The following is an 18,420-nucleotide window of genomic DNA, read 5'->3' as shown; positions in this document are numbered from 1 at the left end:
GGGCCCCCTTCCTTGCTGCCCCGTGGGTCGGGGATGCGCGGCCCCTTCCTCGCTGCAGACTGTCCGCCAGATCCCCCCTCCAGCTGCTTTGTCTCTCGGTGTGCCAGGGCATTGTCTGCGAGGGAGAGATCCGGCGGAGTCAGCCTGAGGTCAAGCAGCATCTCCCCAGCACCCTCCCTGCGGCAGGCCGGGGTGGCCACCGGCCCCACGGACCCTGTCCTGGGGGGAAACGGGCCTGTGGCTTCCGTTCCAGGGCACCGGGGCATCACCCCCCAGCACCAGTGATACGACAGCCCGCTTCTCCTCTGCTCCAAAAAAATTCTGTGGGCTTGAATCCTCATCCTGGCTGTGAAGTAGGTGGTTGGGCAGAGGGAATCCCTGGGGGAGGGATGGCCCAACCTCACTATTAGACATCAGAGAGTCTCCACCGGGAGCTGCTTTGAAGCTCGGCTTCCCAGGAGAGCTCAGCCCATCGGTTCCCTGCGCACAGGCTGACTTTGACCCCGGTGACGGGGCACCGGGACGGGGAGAAGTGTCCGGACTGTCCCCTCCCCACCGCCCGCGGGGGCGGGTCCCCCCTGCCCTGCCCGCCCGCGGATGCCGCGGCCCCGTGTGCAGCGCCGAGCGCTTGTGAGCAGCGGGGACAGAGCCGAGACCGGGACCCCCGGAGGGGGCAGAGCCGGGATACCGGGAGTGGGCCGAGACCCCCCAGGAGGGGCCGAGACCGGGAGCAGGGGGACTCCGAGCCGGGACCCCGGGAGGAGGACCCGAGGCGGGGGTGGGGGGGCAGGGGCCGGGACCGGGGGGGGGGGGCAAGGGCCGGGACCCCCCCCCGGGAGCAGGTGCGGCCGCGTCACCTGCGGGTCCCGCTGAGGCCGAGGCCGGGGCCGGGGCCGGGGCCGGCACCGGGGCCGGGGCCAGGCCGGTCCCTGCCCCCGCCAGGCTCCACCCCGGGCGGTGCGGGATAAAACTTGGGGCACCTCCCCGGCAGCTCCGCGTCAGGGCTGCGCTCGGACCGGCTCCAGCGCTCGGGAGGGGGCACGGCACCGCACAGCACAGCGAACCCCCCCCCTCCTCCCCAACCCCCCCGGGGAAGTTTCTGGGGGTCTCTTTCTTCCTTCCTGCCGCCGGAGGCAGCGGAGCTCCAGCCTCGCCGGGGAACCGCGGGGGCAGCGCTCCGGGCTCGGTGAGTGGGGCCGGGGCTGGCGGCGGGGGGGCCGGGACGGCGGGGGGCCCCGGGACGGGACGGGGCGGTGGAATACGCGGACCGGGGCTGCGCTCGCTCGCTGTTCCCGGAGCGGCTCCGGAACGGGCGCGGTAGTCCCGCTTCCCCGGGCCCGGCGGTTCCCCGGGGGGGACACAAGGCAGAGCCCACCCAGTCGCGGGGTCCGGGAGCGCTTCCCACCCGTCAGGACCCTCCGTGTCCCCGGACACTCGGGGCTTTCCCAGCTTTCAGGGCACGGACTCCCCTCGCTCCGGCTGCCAGGGACCCCGAGCGCGGCCTCCGGGTGGGGGGGGCACCCCGCTCAGCTCCCACCCCGTCCCGAGGAGCGGTCCCTCGCCCCCAGCCCCGGCGTCCCGGGGCGGGAGGGGGGCTGCCCGGCCGGTTCGAATCGTACCGGCGGCGGTCCCGGGGCGCACCGCGGCCGGGCTCCCCGGTGTCCCCCCCCCGCGGCCCCCCCCGGGCGCAGGAGGCGCGGCGGGGCCGGCAGAGGGCGCCCGCGCTTTGCTGACTCATAGCCCCCCCCCCCCCCCCCCGGCCCCCCTGGCGAGGGTGCCGGGCCGCGGCCCCGGGGCTGCCGGGTGTCCGTTCCATTCCCCCCCCGGGCCGGGGCCGCTGGGTCGGGGGTCCCCGCTGGGGGATTTTGCGGGGGAGGGGGGCAGCAGGAGAGTGCTGGGTGGAGGGGCGCGGGGGGGTCTCAACCCCGTGTCCGGGCAGTTCCCTGTAGCTGTAACGGCGTCACCGGGAGGGTCACCGGGCGGACGCGTGTGACCGGGCGGGTGTGACCGGCCGCGGGTGACTGTGCGTGTCCTCCACCCCCCCAACCACCCCCCCGCCCTTTCCGCCTCGGTGTCCCCGCGTCACTCGGCTCCAGGGGCTCCGGCTCCCGCCCGGCCCCGCGGGCAGTCCCCTCCCGCCGCGGCCTCCTCCGGTGCGGGGGCCGCTCGCCGCCGCCCCCGCCGCAGCGCTCCGGGCCGCCGCGTCCCGCGTTCACCCCTCCGCGGCACCCGACCCTCCTCCCCCGGGCCTCACACCCCAACCCCGGCCCCGGCGGCTCCCCGGACAGGAGCAGCCCCGCGCCCCGCCGGGTGCTCGGCGCTGCCGGCCGGGCCCGGGCCCGGAGCCCCCCCGGAGCCCCCCGCCGCTGCCCCGGGGCCCCTTTGTTGTGCGGCCCGGGATTATGAATGGCTCCCAGGCGCGGCGCGAGGGCGCGCGGGGGGCGGTGGAGGGGGCGGGGCCGCGCGGCCGCGTGGGCGGGAGGAATCCGGCCGGGCCGCCCTCCCACCGGGCCACGTGGGGACCCTCCGCCCGGTTCCTATTGGCTACCGCCGCGGATGTCTGGGCGCTCGGCGCGCTTCCATTGGCTACGGCCGCCGGAGGAGCCGGAGTGAATGAGGGCGAGGCCCCGCCCGCGGGACGTTGCTACATTGTAACTCCCCCTCCCCTCCGCCTCCCCCCCCGCCCCCCCCGGTCGGCGCTTCCACGGCAGAGCGCGGCGGCGGCTGCCGGTTCGGCGGGTCCGGCCCCAAAGAAAGGGGGGAGCGAAGCGTCCTCCGCGCCTCCCCGCCCCTCGCCGTGGCCTCCGGGCCCGCACCCCGCCCCCAGAAACCCCGCACAGAAAGAGAGAGCGGCGGAGAGGAGAAAGAAAGGAGGCGGCAGGCAGCAGGCAGGCAGCAGGCAGGGCAGGCAGCGCCGCTTCCACCGCCCCCCCCTCCCGCAGGCAGCCAGCGCCGCCTCCCCTCGCCCCGCGGCCCCGCCAGCAGCCGGCGGAGCGGGAGGAGAACGGAAGATTTTTTTTTTTAATTTTCTTTTTTTTTTTTTTTTAATATTTTATTTATTTTGCCTGGGCCGCGGAGGGCCCGGCCGGTGCCAGCCCGGCCCGGGGAATCGCCGCCCCGGTCGGTGTCTCCCCCCACCCGCCTCCCTCGCCCCGGGCTCCTCCCGGACCCCGCGCGGAGGACTCGGAAGCGGAGCCGGAGTTCCCGTGGGTACCGCCGGGGCGTGCGGCGGAGCGGGCCCCGCTCCCTCCTTTGTCCGCTCCCCGCCCCCCCCTCCGCGTTCCTGCGTCGCCCCCCGGCACCGACCGCCGCTCCCCCCCCCCAGCAGGTCGGCGGATGGACCCGCAGCCCGGCGCCAGGAGCTGCAGCCGCGGGGCTCCCGCCTGCGAGGTGGTCCCGAACGAGCCCCCCATGAACCTCTACATCAACACCACCACCGGGACCCGCTATGAGCTCTCCGTGCCCGCCGAGGAGACGGTGGAGGGGCTGAAGCGGCGGCTGTCCCAGCGGCTCAAGGTGCCCAAGGAGCGGCTGGCTCTGCTGCACAAAGAGAGGTAGGGCTCGGGGAGGGGGGGTCCGCCGGGGTCCCCATCCCCCCCCCGCCCCGGCAGCGGGGCTGGGCGCGGGGGCGGCCCCCTCGCACCGGGCTCGGCACCGCACAAAGGCTCCCGCCCCCCTTCCCCCTGCCTGGCCCCATTCCTCCGCGGGTCGGGGCGGGCACAGCCGGGGGGGGAGCAGCCCGGGGGGCCGCGGGCGGGGGCGAGCCGGGGCGGAGGGAGGAGGGGGGGGCTCCGGGCCGTGCCGGGGACCGGAGCGCGGCCGCCGCCCCCTCGCTCGGCCCTTGCCGGGGCTCCTTTGTGGGCGGCGGGTCCCGGCCGTGCCCCGCGGGGGCCCTGCCCTTTGTTCTGGGCTCAACTTCGGCGGCGGCGCGGCCCGGCCCCCCCCCCCCCCCCCCGAGCCCCCAGCGCTGGGAGGGCCGGGGGCGGCTGAGGGGGGTGGGGGGGTGGTCCTTTGTCTGCCAAAGGCCCGGCCCGGGGGGGGGGGGCTGTGCACCCACCACCTCCGAGCGGGGCCGGGCTGCCCTGTGCTGGGCTCGGCCCCGGCCTGCAGGAACTTGGAGAGTCTCGCCCGTGGGGGGGGGGCAATGGGACACCGTGTACATCTGCCGGCACCTATGGGTCGGGGGGGACACACGTCCCCCCGCGCCGCCTTCCCCGCCCCACACTGGTCCCAGCTTTTCTCCCACACACCCTCCCCGTGGGCAGGTTTCCTGTGCCACGAAGCCCCACGACCCCCAGCCCCTGACTGGCTCCTCGCTGGCTCCCTCGCCCCGGTGTGACCGATGGCTGCAGCACCCCATGGCCCCATTTGCACCGTGCGCAGAGCGGGGGTACCCCGGCACCCTGTGCGGCCCCCCCCGGCGTGCAGGGGGCAGATGGGGAAGAGGCAACTGAGCAGCAGGATGGGGGGTCCCCCTCCTGCCTGTCAGGTGTTGGAAACACTTGGGGTGGGGGTGCTTGAGGGGGCTCGGGCCCCTGGGAGCAGCCAGGCGTGCAGCTGGTATCCCCCCTCTCACGCGTCCCCCCCTCCGTCGGTGCGTGTGGCCGGGGCCTGCCGAGGCTGCGCTGACCTCGCTTTTGGCATGTCTCCTCTCCCCCCACAGTCGACTCAGTTCTGGAAAACTGCAGGACCTGGGGGTCGTGGAAGGAAGCAAGCTGACGCTGGTGCCCACCGTGGAGGCCGGCTTGATGGTAAGCGGCCTTTTTCTGCTGCTCCCTCCCTCCCACTCGTCCCCATCTATTATTAAAGCCCCGGGCGAGGATGTGCTGGCAGCCCTGCGGCTCCGCTGCCCCGGCCCTCGCTGAGGAGGCAGCGCTGGGCTGGGCACGGCAGCAGGTTTAATATTTCACTGCTTTCTCAGGGCTTGTGTAGAAATAGTGGAAGTGACATGTCATCCCTCCCCTCCTGCCGCACAGACGCCCCCTCCTTCTCTGCATTTGTAATGTTAATCCCCCCCCTCCTCCTTTTTTTTCCTTTTTCTTTTTTTTTTTTCCCCAGTCCCAGGCATCCAGGCCAGAACAGTCGGTGATGCAAGCTCTGGAAAGCTTAACTGAAACTCAGGTGAGAGGCTTGATGCCGGGGCACCGATAGAGACAAAGGAGGCTCTGTGGGGTGGGGGGGGGTGGGGGGGAAGGGACTGCTGCGACCCGGCTCTTCTTCCCCTCCCAAAAGACTTTGGTGTTTAGTGCCTCGTTAAGGTTTCACCTTCAGAAGGGGTTGGGAGCGCTGAGGGTGGTGCCCGGGGCGGGCACCGTCATCCTGTGCAGCACCGAGCGCAGGGAGGTCCCACGCTGTAGCGCTCGCAGCCCAAACAAGCCGGGAGCCGGGGAGGGCAGAGGCGCTGGGAGGTGAAGTGACTCACTCAAGGTCACGCAGCAGGTCGGCGGCGGAGCCGGGCGGCCCAGGGCCCTGCCCGGGGGGTGCAGGGCTGCAGCCCCCCCCACCGCAGCCGCCCACCCCGTGGTATGGAGGCAGGGCTGCCTGCCTCCCCTTCGGCCGGTGGCGTGCGTTGAGGGGGGCCGGCAGGGCTGTGCCGAGGGCTCGTGGGGCCACTGGGCCACGCTGGGGGCTTGTGGGGCTGCAGAGCCCGGCTTCTCCTCCCAGTGCCCGGAGGACTCTTCCCCCTTTCCTTGGAGCCGTCCTTGAGGGGGGTGGGGGGGGAATTGGCCATGCCTGGGTGTTCTGGCACTCTCCGTGTGCCTGCTTGGTGGCCTTGGGCTGGGGCGCCGGGTGCTGAGGAGGGGGCATGGGGGGTGGCGCTGGTGGGGGCCGTGTTTAGAATAACTGTGAAGTTTCTTGGTGGCTGGTGGGGCGGCCTCCAGCGCGGGAGGTGTCATGGGCGGGGGGGTCCTCCGCCTGCGGCGCGCTGGGAGGAAGCGTTCCCAGGGCTGGGTGAGCTGCCGCGGTGCGCGCGCAGCCGCCGGCTGCCTGCCGCGAAGGTGGAATTTACCCCCAGCCGCGCAGGCCCTGGCTTCTTTGTTTTCAGTCTCTTTATTATTGCTGTTAAACTCTTTCCTTCCTTTCTGGCCAATGCTGCAGCTTATTTTTTTTAAAGGGTGGGGGTTTTTTTTCTTTGGCTTTTTTTTTTTTTTAACCTGCCTCCCTGAATTTGGAGAAGGGGGCTGAGCCCTGTGCTGTTCTGCAGCTCGCCTGGCGCTGGCCAGGGGGGCTCAGCGGGGGCACGGCCATGCCCCCCATGGGGATGTGGCAAGGGCCAGGGCTGCCCTGTGAGTGGGGACCTTTGCTGACCCACGGTGCCCTTGGCTGCCCGGGGTGACCTTGACTTTCAGCAGCTGGTTTAACCCTGTGTGGGCCAAGGGGGTGAGCTTGGAGCAGGAGTCCTGTGCCAGAGGCTGGCTCCTGCCGCTGCCTTCCCCTGCCAGGGTCCCCGTGGAGCCTGGTTTGCTCCCAGGGTGCTGCCCATCCCAGCTGGGCTGCAAAGCTGTGGGAGGGGGCTGGTTCTGGCAGCCCAACCTGGGGGGTCCTGGTACACATCCTGGCCTCAGGGCTGCGCCCTTTCTGGTGGGGTTGTGCAGCTCCCCACCGGGGTGGGCGGCGAGGTGGGATGTACTGGGGAGCAGCAGGGCCAGGGAACCCACGGAGCTGCCCGGAGCAGGGGGGCTTGGGGTACCCCCTGCATCTGAGGGGGCCTGTAATACCCAGCACGGCTCCCATCGGGCAGGTGGCCGTGGTCCTTCCCAGCCAAGCACGGCAGAGGTGGAGGAGAGGAGTGTGGGCTACGGTCTGGTGGCCCACCGGGGGCTGGCGGCTGCAACTGTGCCGCCTGGTTTTCCCCCTCCAGGCTCTGCCAGGCGGGCAGGGGGCCCGGCAGCCCGGGCGTGCCGCGGCGGGCAGGCAACGCTGGCTGCGGGAAGCGGCTCCGTGCCTCCCTGCCCGCTGCAGGTTCCTCCCCGGGTCGGTGATTCAGGAAGCCGGGGCTGTGCAGGAGGAACCGCCAGCACCTGGGGGGCGGAGGGGTGTGGGGGGGGGCAGGAAACCACTCCTCTCATTCATGCTTTGCTCGGCTCTGCCTGCGTCACGCATCCTCCAGCAGCGCAGGGAGAGCTGCGCAGACTTCCTCTGGGGGCGGCGAGGGGGGGGGCCGGGGTGCTGCCGCCCCCAACCCGCCCAGGTGCCTTTGGGGAAGCGGCTGCCAGGCAGGAGGTGACGCTTTTCGCCCCGGCCGAGCGGCACGGGGTCTTCCTGGAAGGGCTCGCTGCGCTTCCTTCCGCCAGGCGCGCTCGGCGGCTGCCCCCGCTTTCCAGGGAGCCGTGCCCACGGCCCCGGCACGGCAGCACCCGAGCGGGCAGCTGGCGTTCGATCCTGCAGCCTCAGCTCTTCCTTCCCCCGGTCCCTCTGCCTGATTGCAGAACGCTGGGGGGGGACGACAAAAGACACGGGGACGGGTTCTGCCCGGCCAGCCCCGGCTCTGCCAGGGCCGCGGGGGCCGCGGCCGGAGGAATGTGGCCGAGGGGCTCTGGCCCTCTGCCCTCCTTGGCATGGAAAAACCCGCAGGCAGCGGCGTGAGCGTCTGGGCGGTGGGACCCAGCTGTCGGCTGCAGCTGCGCCCGGCTGGAGAGCGTGTTGGGAGCCTGCAGGGGCTGGGGGGGCATTTCCTGCTTCCCCCCCTCCCTGTCCACGGTCCGGGCTTGCCTTTCCCCTCCAGATCTGCCAGGAACCCAAGCAGGACAGTTTGGCTGCGTTTTTGTGGGGGTGCTTCCCGCCCCACTTGGGGCAGGGGCTGGCTGGGGGCAGCTCCCGCTCCCTGCCAGCCCGGGGGGGCCGGGGGTGTCTGGGGCTGGGGGCCGGGGTGACGCGGGGCCAGGCGTTGGAGCGAGGCGGGAATGCGGCGTTCTCTGAGTCATCGGCGTTTCTGAGAAGTGTCGGGAGACACTTGCCCCATCCCTGTGGGCCCCGAGCCCGGCACGGTGCAGCTAGATCCCCTCCCAGGGCTTGGCAGGGTCCCGGGGGACCCCTGGGCACGGGAGATTTGGGGGGTCCCGGTGGCCCCAGACCCCTCAGCGGGGCTGTCCCGGCCCCTGCGGCAGAGCTGGCTGGGAGGGACGGGGTCCTCCCTGGCCGGCCGTGGGCGGCCGAGCAGGCGGCTGGGTGGGACGTGTTTGCATTGGAGCGGCCTGGTTTCGCCGGGGGGGTTGGCAGCGGCGTGGGGGCGGGTGCTGGGAGCCCCGGAGCTGCGCTCCCGCCGGGCCGGCCACCCTGCCTGGGGCACCGCAGGGACCGAGCCGGCTCAGCACCACGGCTGAGCCCCCGGCTGCCTGGGGAGGGGGGGAGGCCGTGGGACCCCCATGCCTGGGGAGGAAGGAGTTATGGTTGTTTTTTTTTTTTTTTAGTGCTGCTGGGAAGCGCCCAGCACCATGGGCTTGGCGTGGGTTTGGGGTGCTCTGGTTTCTCCCAACGCTGGCGAGGGGTCAGGCAGGACGCAGGCAGGGCGCAGGCAGGTGTGAGTCAGATGGAGTGGGGAGGCGGTCTCGGGTGCCTGCTGACGTCAGGGGGCCCTGGGGAGGTGTGTGGGGCTCCCCCGGGCAGACCTGGGTACAGAGCGAGGGCAGCCGAGATGCCAGCCTTGGAGGAGGATGGTGGCAGGGGCTGGGGTGGGTGCTCCTGCCCCGGCCGCTTCCCCCCCGCCATGTGGGATGGGGCCGGGAAGGCTGTGAAAAGATCCCGCTCCCCACTCAGGATCTCAGTGGGGGGAAGAATGGGAACTGCCCTGCCCACCCTGGGCATGGGGCTGGGCTCCACTGGGTGACAGGAGCGGGCCGGTCCCCTTCCCCAAGCATGGTCTTTGCACCCCAGCTGGGAGAGCGGCGTGCCAACCTGGTTTGAGGGGTCAATGGGGTCCCTGTGTTTGCCCCGTGGGAAACGTCCCACCTATGCTGGCTCCGAGAGCAGCGGCAGGGCTGGGGTGGTCCAGCAGCCGTGTGGGGCTGTGGGCAGCCGCTGCCTGCTGCTGCCTGCCCTGGCACTGCTGCCCGCAGCGGGGATCTGCGCAGGAGTTGTGACGGCTGCACCGGTGATGCCGGAGAGGCTGTTGTGGCTGGAGCTGGGGTGGTCGTGACCGAGCGGTTGGGAAGAGGCGCCGCGTTCACGGGGGGACGGAGCTGCCGGCTGGGGACGTGTCCATCCCCAGCTGCTGCGGGCAGGGGAACCGAGGCAGAGTCTGAGCCGTGGGGCAGGACGGGGGCTGGGGTGAGGCTTTTCTGTGGCCAGGTGCTATGTGCATGCACACGCGTGTGCGCATACATGCCCGTGCGCACGCCCGCCGTCCTCTCCCGCCCCCTCGCCCCGTAACCTCCGTGTCCAGAGCTGCAGTGTCTCCTTCACGCCCACCTCTTCCTCTGCAGCCTCCGCCTGACATGCTCGGGGCTTTGCTGCTGGTATTTTTAAAGCTGCTTTTCCCACGGCTTCTCAGAACCGGCCTCCGCTGGAACGGGGCGCGGGGGAGCCGGGATGGGGCTGTGTGGGGGGGCCATGCTCTGCAGAGGTGCTGGCCCTTGGCTGGGAAGGGGGTGGGCGCAAGGGGGGTGATGGGGGAACGCGGCTCTGCGGGTCCGCTCGGGACCCCTCGCCTCGTCCTGCCGCGGGCGACGGCTGCGCCCCGAAGGTGCCAGTGGGGGTGTGGGTGGGTGACGTCTGCCGGGAGCCGTGCACGGTGCTGCACGTGACGGGCTGGGAAAGCCAGTCCTTGCTGTGCCCTAGAATAGCTCGGCTGGGGGGGGCGGTGGTGGCGTCATCCCCATTAGCTGTGACCCGGTGTCCTGCCCACAGCCCTGCCTGTGCGTGAGCCCGCGCCCTTCAGCCGGCAGGGCTGGCGGGGGCGAGAGGCACAACCACCCCCCCCTCCCGGCACCACACGCAAAGGCATGGGGGGAGCATCATGGCGGGGGGGGGGGCTTGCGGCTGCCCCAGCCCCCCCCCCAGGAACGTGGGGGGATGCTCAGTGGAGCTGGGGGGGCTCCCCTGTTCCCTGGCACAGCTGTCGAGTGATTTATGCATCCTGGGGGGGCTGAGTGGTGTGCTGGGGGGGGGACGGACAGCAGGTGTTGGTGAGTGGGGGCCCCCCCCTCCCCTCCACAGTCCCAACCTGGGCAGGGTCAGGCCCCTGCTCTTGTCTCCGCGCTGCAGCTGCTCCATCACCTGCCTGCGACGGAGGCCTCCGGGTGGGCAGGGGCAAATCCTGCCCGTGCAGCCGCTCCACCGGGCCTGCCCCCCTGCTCCCAGGCTGTGTTTGGAGAGGGAAGGAGGGGGGAGGTGGGCTGCCCGTTCCTGCCTGATAGCCCCAAGTCACGGCAGTGGGCATGGCAGGGACCCGGCATGTCCTCACATGCCCCCTCCCCATCCTCCTACCAAGGGAGTTTGCTCCCTGTGCTGGTGGGGGGGACACCCCCCCACACCCCCTCCATGCTGGCACTGGGCTGGCCCCGGGGGTGGGTGTGCGGTTACACGGCAGCCCCGGCTGCAGCCCCTGCCTGGCCCTGCCCGCCGGGCACTGGCGGGAGCACCCTGGCTGCGGCGGGTTCACTGCCGGGGAGGGAGGGTGGGTGGGCATGGCACGGCCACTTCATGCTGGGTGATAAAGGGCGGGAAGGGCAGGAGAGAGGAAAATAACCCCCCCCCGGCGCTGTCAGCTGATGGAGCTGGCACCGGGCTGGGGTCGTGTGGGGACGATGGCCGGGCTCGCCTGCCTGCCGGGCTGGCGCAGCCGAGGGCCTGGGGAAGGGCTGTGGGGACGGGGTCACCCCTTTGCTGCCCTAATGACCCATCCTGATGGCTGTGTGGCCCTGGTGAGACCTGCGGGGGCAACAGCTGTCCCCCTCTTTGGCATCGGGGGGGACTCTGTGCGGTGGGCTTGCTGCGTGCCGGGGCTGACCGGGGTTCTTCTCTCCCCCAGGTCAACGACTTCTTGTCAGGACGGTCCCCGCTGACCCTGGCCCTGCGTGTGGGTGACCATATGATGTTCGTGCAGCTCCAGCTGGCGGCTCAGCAGAGCAGCGGGCAGCTCCAGCACCGGCACGTCATTGCCAGCCGGGGCGAAGCTGGTGCCACTGCCAGCCCCCACTGCCGGACACTGCACGGCAGCGCCGGCTCCGGCTTTGCCCGCATCCCCGTGGTGCCCGCGTGCCAGCAGAACCCGGCCCCCAGCCCTGCGCCCTCTGCGCCGGCACCCCCCATGTACTGTAATGCCCCCCACCCCGCTCCCGTCACCGCTGGGATGTTCCGGTCGCACGGGGCCAGCACGCAGACAGTGAACAGCAGCGTGGTCTCCTCCTGCTCAGAGGTGAGTTGGGCCTGAGGGCAAGGGGAGCAAAGCCGTGCGATTCCTAGCCCTGCTGTGGCGATGCCCTTCCCTGCCTCAGTTTCCCCACGCGTGGAACGAGGGTGTTTCCCTGCCTGCTTTGCAAAGTGCCCCCAGGTCCCGGGGAGGGGCTCGGGGACAGGCTGTAATCCAGGCTCTTACTGTGCTCGTCTTCAGATCCTGCCTGTCTCCACAGCTGGGCAGGAGCTGCCTGCCAGCCCTCTCTGCTGCCGCTTCCCTTTCTCCCTTGTGCAGCACAGCTGGCCCGGGGTAGGGGAGGGTAACTGCCAGGACCCCCAGGCCCGGGGACACCAATGCAGAGAGGTGGGACAGCCCTAGTCCCTTGTGTCCCAGTAAAACTGGGGCTGGTGGTGCCTGCTGGACCCTGCTCCCTGCCTGGGGCTGTCGTGGGGGTCTCCTGGCCTGACCCAGCCGTTTGTGGGGGGCAAAAGGGCTGGAGCAGGGCGGTTGGTGTGGGGGGGTGCCCCATCACACCTGGGTCCCCTGCCCAGAGGCTGATCCCGTCTCTGTCCCACCCACCCAGGTGGACTGCAGCACCCGCAGCAGCAGCTCCCCCGGCAGCAGTCCTGCCCCCACGGCCCGATCCCGCAAACCCGGTGCGGTCATCGAGAGCTTCGTCAACCACGCGCCTGGGGTCTTCTCAGGGACCTTCTCCGGTACGTGATGCTGAACCTCCCTGAGGGCTGCGGCGAAGGGGCCGGAGGGGGGGTATGTGGGTCTGGGGGAGCTGCTCATCTCACACCTGCCTCTCCCCCCCCTCCCCGCCACAGGCACTTTGCACCCCAACTGCCAGGACAGCAGCGGGCGGCCACGGCGGGACATCGGCACCATCCTGCAGATCCTGAACGACCTCCTCAGCGCCACGCGACACTACCAGGGCATGCCCCAGTCCCTGACGCAGCTCCGCTGCCAGACGCAGTTCTCCTCCTCCTCCTCCTCGCCCCCCGCCTCCCCGGACCTCGCCACCAAAACTACCTCAGAGCCGCTGCCGGCGGCCACGGCCTCCCCGCCCCTGCACCCCGTCGTCCAGTGCCAAAGCCAGATCCGGATGTGCAAGCCCAGCGGTAAGCCCGGCTGCCTCCGCGTCTCGCATGGGAGGGGGCTGCTGCAGGCCCCTGGCATCTGCCATGTGCCGGGGTTGCCTCGACCAGCTGTGCCGCCTGAATGCTGTGACGGCGCACGGTGCTGGGGCTCTGTGGTGCGAGCTTGCCGGGGTTCGGGTTTCTCGGTCCGTCACGTCGCCCCTGGGTCTGTAGGTGTTTGTGGTCAGGATAGGCAGAGAGGGGCTGGGGAGCCCCGGCAGCCCCCTGAGCTAGAGCTGACACCCCCCCCCCCCTTTTGCACAGGATCGCTCCCCACAACGGCCCCCGTGGAGCCCGATGCTGGAATCACTTAAGCCTTTGCATTTTATATAATTTTTTTCCCTGTAACAACTGGCCACTTGCTTCTCCTTGCACAGCTGAGCGTGCTGGAGCAGGTACAGGCACCCCAGGGCTCTGCCCTGCTCCTGCCTGCAGCAGAGGGAGCAGGCAGGGGGCTGGCAGGCAGGATGGGGCTGAGGCCCATGGCAAGGGGCTGTGGCAGAGCCCCCATCTTCCCCCTGGCTGGGAGGGGGCTGAATGATTGACAGCTGCCAGTCAGGGTGGTGGCCCTGCGGGTTTGCAGGGTCTCTGCAGCGGGGGAAAAGTTTGCTCCTGCCTGACCCTGCAGGGGTGGGGGACAGCCAGTACCCCTGGGGGAGGTCCCCCCCACCCCTGCCCTGCTCCGGTCAGCCACAAAACCCTGCAGAGACAGAGGGGCTGGCTGAGCGTGGGGGGGTGCGGGGGGGTGCTGGCAGTGCACGGCCGGGGGCAGGCGGCTGCGGTGTGCCCAGCTCTGTCCCCGCTCCCCCGGGAGTTCTGGGCCTGTCCCTGCTGCGTGGGCAGAGGTTTTGTCAGGGGACGGGACAGGACACACACCCAGACTCTGGCTCCTCGCCCACCTCCCTGTTTGCAAACCCACCACCTTTGCTGGGGGCGAAGGTGGGTTTGGCTGGGGGGGGGGGGTCCAGACCCAGCTCCCGCAGTCCCCCCGGGCGGTTGCGGGGTGCACACCTGCGTACCCCAAGGCCAGAAGGCACCCAGAGGCGCCCGCCCCAGCCCCCCCCACCCCACGATTTGCTTAGAGAAAAGAAGTGAAACTGCCAGTGCCAGCCAGGGTGGGGGGCTCGCCTTCCCCTCTGGGTTTTCTCTTCCTTCTCTCCCGGCCGAGGGGGGGCCTGAGCCCCCGCCGGGGGTGGCTCCGTGCTGGCTCCCAGCCCTCGGTGACGTGGTTGGGGCCCCGGCACGCTGACGCGGCCGGCCCTATCCCGGGGCTTCCCGGGGCCACCTGCGCCTCTCGGCAGGGTGCGTTGGTGGGGGGAAACCTACCCCCCCCACCACCACAGTGCAACAAGTCCTTCCAGGCACTGGCTGGGCTCACCCGGCTTGGCCTGAACCCCCCGAGCCCCCTTGGGCCCTTTGCTCACTTTTGTACCGGTGTGAAATTCCCAGTGAGGGGGAGAGACACCCCCAAACCTCCCACCAGCCCCGTACCAGTGTCCAATGCCGGTGGCACTTGTGCCAGGGCCGCCTGTGTGGCTCTGCTCTGTGCCAGGACCCCTTGTCCCCGGTTCGCTCTGGGGGGGCCTTGTTTGGGTTTACAGGGGGGTTGTCCCCCTGTGCTCTGCTCCGTCCCCCCCATCTCTGGCGTGCATTCCCCGTCACGGTCCAGAGGGTGATGCTGGAGCATCCACAGCGTTTGCGGGGGGGGGGGGTCCCGGTGAGGCTGTGCCAGGGGCTGCAGCTGAGCAGGGCTGCCCCGGTGCATTTGGGGTGGCCATGGGGGGTTCTGTCCCCGTCTCTCAGGACCAGCTCAGGGGAGCAGCGGGGACCGGTGGGGCATGCTGTGCCCTCAGGTCCGAGCTGCGTTTCTGACGCGGGGCCAGACCGGGGCTTTACCCGCTGGGTTCATCTGGGGCTGTTGGAGCAGCGGTGTTCGGCGCTGATGGTGCAGCCGTGTCCCTGTCCTGGGGTGGCTGTGGGGGGGGGAAGCGGAGCCGCTCCGTCCCCTTCGCGTGGCTTTGCTGTGTCCCTCCGTGTCCCGAGACCCACCCCGCTCCCGTCCGCTGCGGATGGGGGTTCGGTGCTGCCAGCCCCCCGCCCTCTCCCACCGCAGCTGCTCTCCCGGCCAAGTTTGTTCTGGAGCGGGATCCCTTTTTTCCTCTTTCCCCAGCGCTGGAGCCCACGTCTGGAGCTTCAATTGTTCGTCCTCCCACGCGCCGCAGCAGGGCCAGGCCCGCACCGGCTGCTGTGCCGCGGCGGAGGGGGCGACCGGGCTGGTGCCGCTCCCCCTTTGCCGGGGACATGTTCCCCCCCGCTTTGGCCTAGCACCCCAGAAAGGGGCTTCTCCCTGGTGGGGACCAGCCCGGTCTTGGCAATCCCGCGGGCTGGGGGGGACCCTGCTTTGGGGGTGTCTGTGCATCCATGCGCTGGTGCTGTGCCGTGGGGTGCTACTTGGGGGGGGGGGGGCTGCACACCCCCTGCCAGGTGTGGGGAAGGTCAGCCCCCCGTGACCTCCCCTCCTTTTGCCGTTGCAGGGGACCGCTTGCGGCAGACGGAGAACCGGGCGACGCGCTGCAAGGTGGAGCGGCTGCAGCTGCTGATGCAGCAGAAGCGGCTGCGCCGGAAGGCTCGCCGGGACGCCCGGGCCCCCTACCACTGGCTGCCGAACCGCAAGTCCAGCCGGACCAACAGCAACAGCAGCGTCTCCAGTGAGGGCAGCCTGGACCTGGACTTCGAGGACTCGGTGTGGAAGCCGGAGGTCAAGGCGGACATGAAATCGGAGTTTGTCGTAGCATAGAGCCGTGCCCGGGGGGGGGGCCCCCGGGGCCGCGGACTCTGCCGGGGTTGGGGGGGGGCCCCACTCCTGCCGCCCCGGCTGGCGGTGGTGTCATTTCTGTTGTCATGGGCCAGATCTCCTCTAGATTTGCCATCTCCTGCGACCGGACGCCTCGGGGCCCGACCCTGCCCGTGCCAGGGGAAGTGTTTCACTGGGGGGGTGGGGGGGGGCAGCGGCGGGGGGAGGTGGCTGGGACAGCCTCACCCCCCCAACCCGGCTTGGCGGGGTTTGGGGAGATGGGGGGGGGGGGGGGAGCAGGCAGGAGCTGCTGGCCCCTTCCCACATCCTCCCTGGCTGGGAGTGGGGGTCCTGGCACCTGGGGGGGGCCCTGGGGGGTATCGAAGCTGCTGCTTTGCTGTGAAGAGAGGGGTGCAGCAGGGTGGGCTCTGGCCCCCCCAGCATCCCCCCCCCCCGGTGCAGGCAGGAGGAGATGAAGTCTCTTTCGGAGGTGCTGGGGCCCCCCCGGGTTTGGGGGCCGTTCGTTTTCCTTCCCTTCTATATGTAGCATTGCTCGGCTGCGGGGCTGGGCCCCCCCCCGGGCGGCTGGGGGGGACACGCGTGTGCCTGGGTGCCGTCGGCCCCGCTGCCGCAGCCGGGGAGTGGGGGGGCTTTGTTTTGGGGTGGGTTTTAATTTTGTTTTCGGAGGGAAAAGAAATGGCGCCTTCCCTCCATGGCTGAGACCAACTTCCGAGTCGCTGGACTCCTTCCCGCCCGCCTCTTGGTTGGTTGGATTTTTCTTTTTTAACTTAAAAAAGGAGAAGAGGAAAAAAAAAAATTAAAAAAATAATGAATAAACAAACCCAGTACTCGGTCATGGCTGTCCGCAAGCCGTGGGGCTAATATTTATAGACATTAATTACCCGACTGAGCCAATACTGACATAGTCTTGCATAGGCCGTAGAAATCCTTTTTCTTGTCCGACTTTGATTTTTTCGTCAGGAGATCTGTGCAAATAGAGAACCCATGTGATGTGTTTTTTGTCTGTAAAAGTCTTTTTTGTGTGTTTCGGGGAGGGGGGGTGGGGGGGAGAGCGAGGCTTTCGGTCTTTAATATTTTATTTTTTATTTTTGAAATAAATTTGGGCAGTCTGGATGCAACCGTGCCTGCCATTGCTGTCAGTGTTGGGGTGGGGGACAGCCAGGCACCCCGTCCTCCTGGGTGCAGCACCTTAAAGTCATTAACCTCTGTGCACATGCATGGCTGTGCATGTGTTCAGCACTACACCTATGTGTGCACACCCCCACGCATGGCCATGCGTGTACCCCCTGTACCTGTGCAAACACGTGGCCACACACATACGCAGCTCTGCACATCCATGCGTGCACACCTGCAGCTGTGTACATCCATGCAGATGTGCCCACAGCCACGCGGAGGTGCACGCGTGTGTGCCCAGCTATGCACGCGTGCTCATGTATGAGTCTGCATGCACCTGGCCTTGCAGGAGGGAGGAAAACCCAAAAGCGCAGCAGAGAGGTGATGGAAGGGGGAACGGGGCTGGGGTGCCCTGGGCACCCGGCTCGGCACCCGGCTGCAGAGACGTGCCGGGACTGACGTTTCCAGCCCTTGCCGGTTGCCGGACCCCGACCTGCGGGGCTGTGTGGTGCTCACCCGACCGGGTGAACCCGGTCCCATCCCACCGGCCGCACCGACGTGCTCTGCCGCTGCCCTGAGGAGCCGGGCCGGTTCCACCAGCCGTGCCGGCACCCTCCCTTTCCGCGCCAGCCTCGCCAGCTCTCCTGCGTCACGGCGGGGCGGCCGCGGGCCGGGGCGGAGGAGTTGGCGGCCACGAACCCGCTGCCGCCCCGACGCCCCGGTTCAATTCCTGGGGCCCGGCACAGCCGTGCCTCAGTTTCCCCACCTGCAGCTGTAGGTTTGTTTTCCCCGCGGCTTTCCCCCGCCCCAAGGAAGGTGACGGGGTGGGGATGGCCCTGGGGACACACGTCACCATCCCACCCGCGGGGGCCCGCTTCCCCTGGCACTGTCGGCTCCTGAGGGGGAGAGGCCCCTGGGGTTCCAGGGAGGAAGGCCGTGGGGGCTGGCGGGGCTTGGGGTATCGGTGCCCACGTGGTGCCACGGCTGGGGGACGCGGTGGGCTGGAGCACCCCCCGCGCTGTGCTCCTGTGCCCGACACGGGGATGTGGTAGCCACGGTGGGCACTGGCACCCCCAGCACCCTGGCACAGCCGGGGCGGTGGGTGAAGCCCGGGAGCAGGGGCTGAGCTGTGGGGCTGTTACTTGGGGAGGGGGCAGGAGTCCTGCGTCCCCTCTGCCGTGACCCTGTCCAGCCCTGTCCCCGCACCCCAGGGACTTGCCGAGGAGGGGAGATGATCCAGAGCCCCCTGGGGGACCCAGCACCCCATGGACAGGACAGGATTACCCAGCTGTGGCTGGTGGCTCTTCCCATGGAGGAACACCCCGGGGGACCCAGCCATGGGGCTGGGGGGGGCATCGCTGGACCCCAAGCCCCCCCTGGGGCAGCTGAGCGCCGGAGGAAGCCGAGGCCGGGAGAGGAAGTGGCTCAGGTTCCTGCGGTGACATGTGCCGCACCGGGCGTCCCGCTGCCAGTGCCCTGCTTTGACGTCATTTCGGGTAGAGCGAGCCCCGGGCCGCCCCCCCCCCCGACACCCCCGGCCCGCACCGCTCGAGCCAAATTTGGCAACGGGAAGAGGAGCCGCTCACCGCGCCGGGAGCAAACGGCAGAGGCCTTTTAAGGCAATCGCTGCCTGGCCTGGCACGCGTGGGACACACACGCACACGTGTGCCCGCTCACACCCGCCTGTTTGCACGTGGGCATGCTCATGCCCGGCTGCTCGCGTGCACACGCGTGCGTGCAGAGGGACGCACGCGGGTAGCTGTGCGTGGGGACACACTCGGGAACAGCTATACTGTGGGAGGGTCCCGGGAGACCCTGACACCCCCCCCCCAGTCTGGGAGTCCTGACGTCTGCTCCCATCCCGTGGCCTCAGCTCAGGGTTTGGGGGGCCCCGGGGAAACTGGGGGGGCAGTGGGGATGGTGGGTGCTGCAGGGTTGGTGGCCTGGGTGCAAGCTGTGCATGGAACAGGCCTGGCCCCAAAGCACGGCACGGCGTTGCACGGCACAGCATGGCC

General features: G+C 69.9%; 1 protein-coding gene across 3 annotated transcripts; it reads left to right on the top strand.

Moving 5' to 3' along the window:
* Nucleotides 1-1,054: 1,054 nt before the first annotated feature.
* On the top strand, nucleotides 1,055-16,287 carry MIDN (midnolin). Of its 3 annotated transcripts, none has more exons than XM_069790600.1 (8): nucleotides 1,055-1,186; nucleotides 3,329-3,554; nucleotides 4,664-4,751; nucleotides 5,059-5,121; nucleotides 10,970-11,356; nucleotides 11,919-12,051; nucleotides 12,166-12,459; nucleotides 15,012-16,287. In XM_069790600.1, exons 2-8 carry the CDS (start codon nucleotides 3,337-3,339, stop codon nucleotides 15,272-15,274), a joined length of 1,446 nt encoding a protein of 481 aa, XP_069646701.1. In that variant the 5' UTR covers nucleotides 1,055-1,186; nucleotides 3,329-3,336; the 3' UTR covers nucleotides 15,275-16,287. The 3 variants fall into 3 exon arrangements, with proteins under 3 accessions (XP_069646701.1, XP_069646703.1, XP_069646702.1); XM_069790602.1 differs by having other exon boundaries at nucleotides 3,326-3,554; XM_069790601.1 differs by lacking the exon at nucleotides 1,055-1,186 and adding an exon at nucleotides 2,677-3,206.
* Nucleotides 16,288-18,420: the final 2,133 nt, after the last annotated feature.

The sequence above is a fragment of the Haliaeetus albicilla genome, chromosome 8 (assembly GCF_947461875.1).
Source record: "Haliaeetus albicilla chromosome 8, bHalAlb1.1, whole genome shotgun sequence".
Classification (NCBI taxonomy): domain Eukaryota; kingdom Metazoa; phylum Chordata; class Aves; order Accipitriformes; family Accipitridae; genus Haliaeetus; species Haliaeetus albicilla.
This window is presented reverse-complemented; position numbering and strand designations above follow the sequence as displayed.

Bases quoted from the DNA above. Each gene is read 5' to 3' on its own strand.
- MIDN (XM_069790600.1), top strand. From the start codon at position 3,337: ATGGACCCGCAGCCCGGCGCCAGGAGCTGCAGCCGCGGGGCTCCCGCC. The intron at 11,357-11,918 runs GTGAGTTGGGCC...CCACCCACCCAG, and splicing joins TGGTCTCCTCCTGCTCAGAG to GTGGACTGCAGCACCCGCAG. The intron at 12,052-12,165 runs GTACGTGATGCT...TCCCCGCCACAG, and splicing joins CTTCTCAGGGACCTTCTCCG to GCACTTTGCACCCCAACTGC.